This window comes from Octopus bimaculoides, chromosome 1 (assembly GCF_001194135.2).
Source record: "Octopus bimaculoides isolate UCB-OBI-ISO-001 chromosome 1, ASM119413v2, whole genome shotgun sequence".
Lineage (NCBI taxonomy): Eukaryota > Metazoa > Mollusca > Cephalopoda > Octopoda > Octopodidae > Octopus > Octopus bimaculoides.
The window spans coordinates 146,086,668-146,089,638 of record NC_068981.1 but is presented as its reverse complement, the minus strand read 5'-3'; the positions used below and the strand labels follow the sequence as shown (position 1 = coordinate 146,089,638).

Sequence of the window (2,971 nt, the reverse complement as noted above, 5' to 3'; positions counted from 1 at the left end):
GTGTGTGTAAGTATGCATGTATGAGTTTCGACGCAGTTTCCATCTACCAAATTCACTCACAAGCAACGCAGTGAGAAACTTTTGTATAAATGTGATTGTTTGAAGATTTGCAAAATGTGTTTGTAAGACATCGTCGTAAGATTATGTCTATTGAACAGAACGAAATTAAATTCTCCTTAAAAAGAAATTCAAAATCCACAGTATATATATTTATAATATATTTACTTTTTTATTACTGCAGATTAGCAGTAAGCCGATTATGGAATTACACAGAGAACCTCAATATCTTAAAAGAAGAACACTGGAAACAGAAAGTTGACGAACAATTAAGACATTATCAGTTGGAAATCTTCAAAGCTGTCAAAAATGAAGGCTGGGACGGAAGTGATGAGGTTTCTCAAGATTATGAGGGCCAATGGTCATTCAGCGGAGCCTTACTTTTTTCTGTAACGGTCATCACAACTATAGGTAGGTTGAAACAACAATTTCTACAACAGAAATATTGATTTAGTCTCCGTTACATTAACCCACTCAATAAATCTATTAAATATTTAGTCCGGCTAAACACTATAGATAAAAGAGTTTGCTTTTCTTCTGACTTTCTCTTTACTTCAGCATTACGAGGGCAAGTTGCCATGTTCCGGAGCTCATATATTTTCCAGTTCTCGATATTAGAAGAAATTTCCTTTGCATTTGAACGTAACATTCTTCTGCGATTCCTTATAACCTACAGACAGAAATTCCAATATCTCTTTCTACTACAGGCACAAGACCTGAAAGTCTGGTGAGGTGTAACCCTAGAACCCAACTGATACTCATTTTATCGACTTCGGAATGAGGAATAGCAAAGATGACCTTGGCAGTATTTGAACTCAGAAAGTAAAGAGTGTGAAGAAGCCCCGCTACGCATTTTGCCCGGTGTGCTAACGATTCTGCCATCTCGTCGCCTCTGTGTGTGTATAACAAAATTACTATTATAGAATTAAGCACAGCAACTATATTAAAACGCATTTGCAAGTAATTAACATATTTATAATTGTTTCACGCGGGAAGGCGGCGAGCTGGCAGAATCGTTAGCACGCTGGGGAAAATACTTGGCGGCATTTCGTCCTTCGTTACGTTCTGAGTACAAATTCCGCCGGGGTCGACTTTGCCTTTCATCCTCTCTGGGATCGATGTAATCGACTTTCCTTCTCCCCGCAAATATCAGGCCTTGTGCCTATAGTAGAAAGGACTATTTCTCGCGGGTCTCTAATGATCTCTAGAAGCCCTCTCGTAGACCCCTGGGTTTCTGAGAAAGCCCGACTGGGAAACTCTAAAATGGAGTATCAGTGACCATGCTGTAAGTATACAAGAAAAGACTGACATTAAATAACATTATTACAAAAGAGATTATAACGCTACATAGGTCTTTTAAACGGCAACCATGAATCTAAATTATCAGGTTGAGTAAAAAGTAAGCAGCATCTTGAACCATGATGAATTTTTACCGGATGTTTGCAGAGTTATGAATTTTTTAAAACATTCTTTTTGCAATTATCTGATAATACAGACATAGACTTGCCCTAATGCATCAATAAACTAGCATTGATATTTTTTCACCGTTGTTGCAATCATCTGAAATGAAACTGTCAAAACGCGATATTCGAGCAATTTTACTATTCAACTTCAAAAAAAGTAGCTGAAACTGCTCGCGATATCAACGAAACGTTTGGTGAGGAAATGACCAGTGAGTGGTCAGCTCGAAAATGGTTTAAACGATTTCACAGTGGAGACCTGAGCCTTGAAGATTGTGAGCGTAGTAGACGCCCATCTGTCATCGATGACGGTTGATTAAAAAACCGTCATTGAGAAAGATCCATGTAAAACCACTCGGGAACTGGCAAAAGAACTCTAATTTAGCCAGAAAACTGCCTGCAACCATTTGCATGCGATCGGAAAATCAAAAAAGCTCGACAAATGGGTACCACACGATTTGAATGAAAATCAGAAAATACACAGATATGAAATTTGCTCGTCGCTTCTTCTCTGTAAACAAACCGATCCATTTCTCGACTGTATTGTAACTTGTGATGAAAAGTGGATTCTGTACAATAATAAAAAACATTCTTCGCAGTGGTTGGACCACAATGAAGCACCGAAAACTGTCCTTAAACCCGAGCCCTTCAAAATGAATGTTATGGTAACTGTTAGGTGGTGTACTGCCTGACTCATCCACTATAACTTCTTAAAACCCGGAAAAATCATTACTGCAGAAACAAATTGCCAAAAATGAACGAAAAACTGCCACTCCTCCGTCCCAGACTGGTCAACAGAAGAGAGTCAATCATTCTTCATGACAATGCTCGACCACACATTTCAATAATGACGCTCCAGAAGTTGAGGGAATTGGCTACGAAGTTCTTCCCCAGACCTTTCTCCTACCGACTTACCACTTTTTCAAGCACCTTGATGGTTTCTTGCAAGAGAAAGAATTCAAAAATCAAACCGATGCTGAAAGTGCGTTCAAAGAGTTCTTCAGCTCCAGAGCTCCATGTTTTTATGTTACCGGAGTAAACAAACTTGTAACTCGTTAGCAAAAATGTGCTGATTGTAATGGTACTTACTTTGATGAATAAGATTTCGGCTTTGTTGAAATATATTGTTATGAATTTCATGCTTCAAAACGTTGCTTACTTTTTACTCAGTCCGATAGAAACTTATCATATAGAATACGCATACTGCATTATTGCTTATAGAGAGAAAATTTGCACTTGGGAAATTTGAAGTTCACATTAAATTGCAAATAATTCAAAAAGTAAAATCTAGCTTTATAGATAAAATTCCAGTTTGGAGCTTTTGAGATCTGAGAAGATATCAGTAGGCATAACAAAGATCTACATTATCTTGACATTGATAATAAACATGTGCTGGGTAGAAGTTATGTTGATACAGGTATAGAGTATACATATACGTATATATATATGTATGT

The 2,971-nt window shown here is 37.5% G+C and overlaps 1 protein-coding gene across 4 annotated transcripts in view; it reads left to right on the top strand.

Moving 5' to 3' along the window:
• LOC106884320 (potassium channel subfamily K member 4) overlaps positions 1-2,971 on the top strand; it is a 197,680-nt gene that overhangs the window by 183,971 nt on the left and 10,738 nt on the right. For all 4 annotated transcript variants that reach the window (XM_014935644.2, XM_052971312.1, XM_052971308.1 and 1 more), the window contains one exon: positions 242-468. In XM_014935644.2, coding sequence (XP_014791130.1) covers positions 242-468 — 227 coding nt within the window. The remainder of the gene's footprint in view (positions 1-241; positions 469-2,971) is intronic.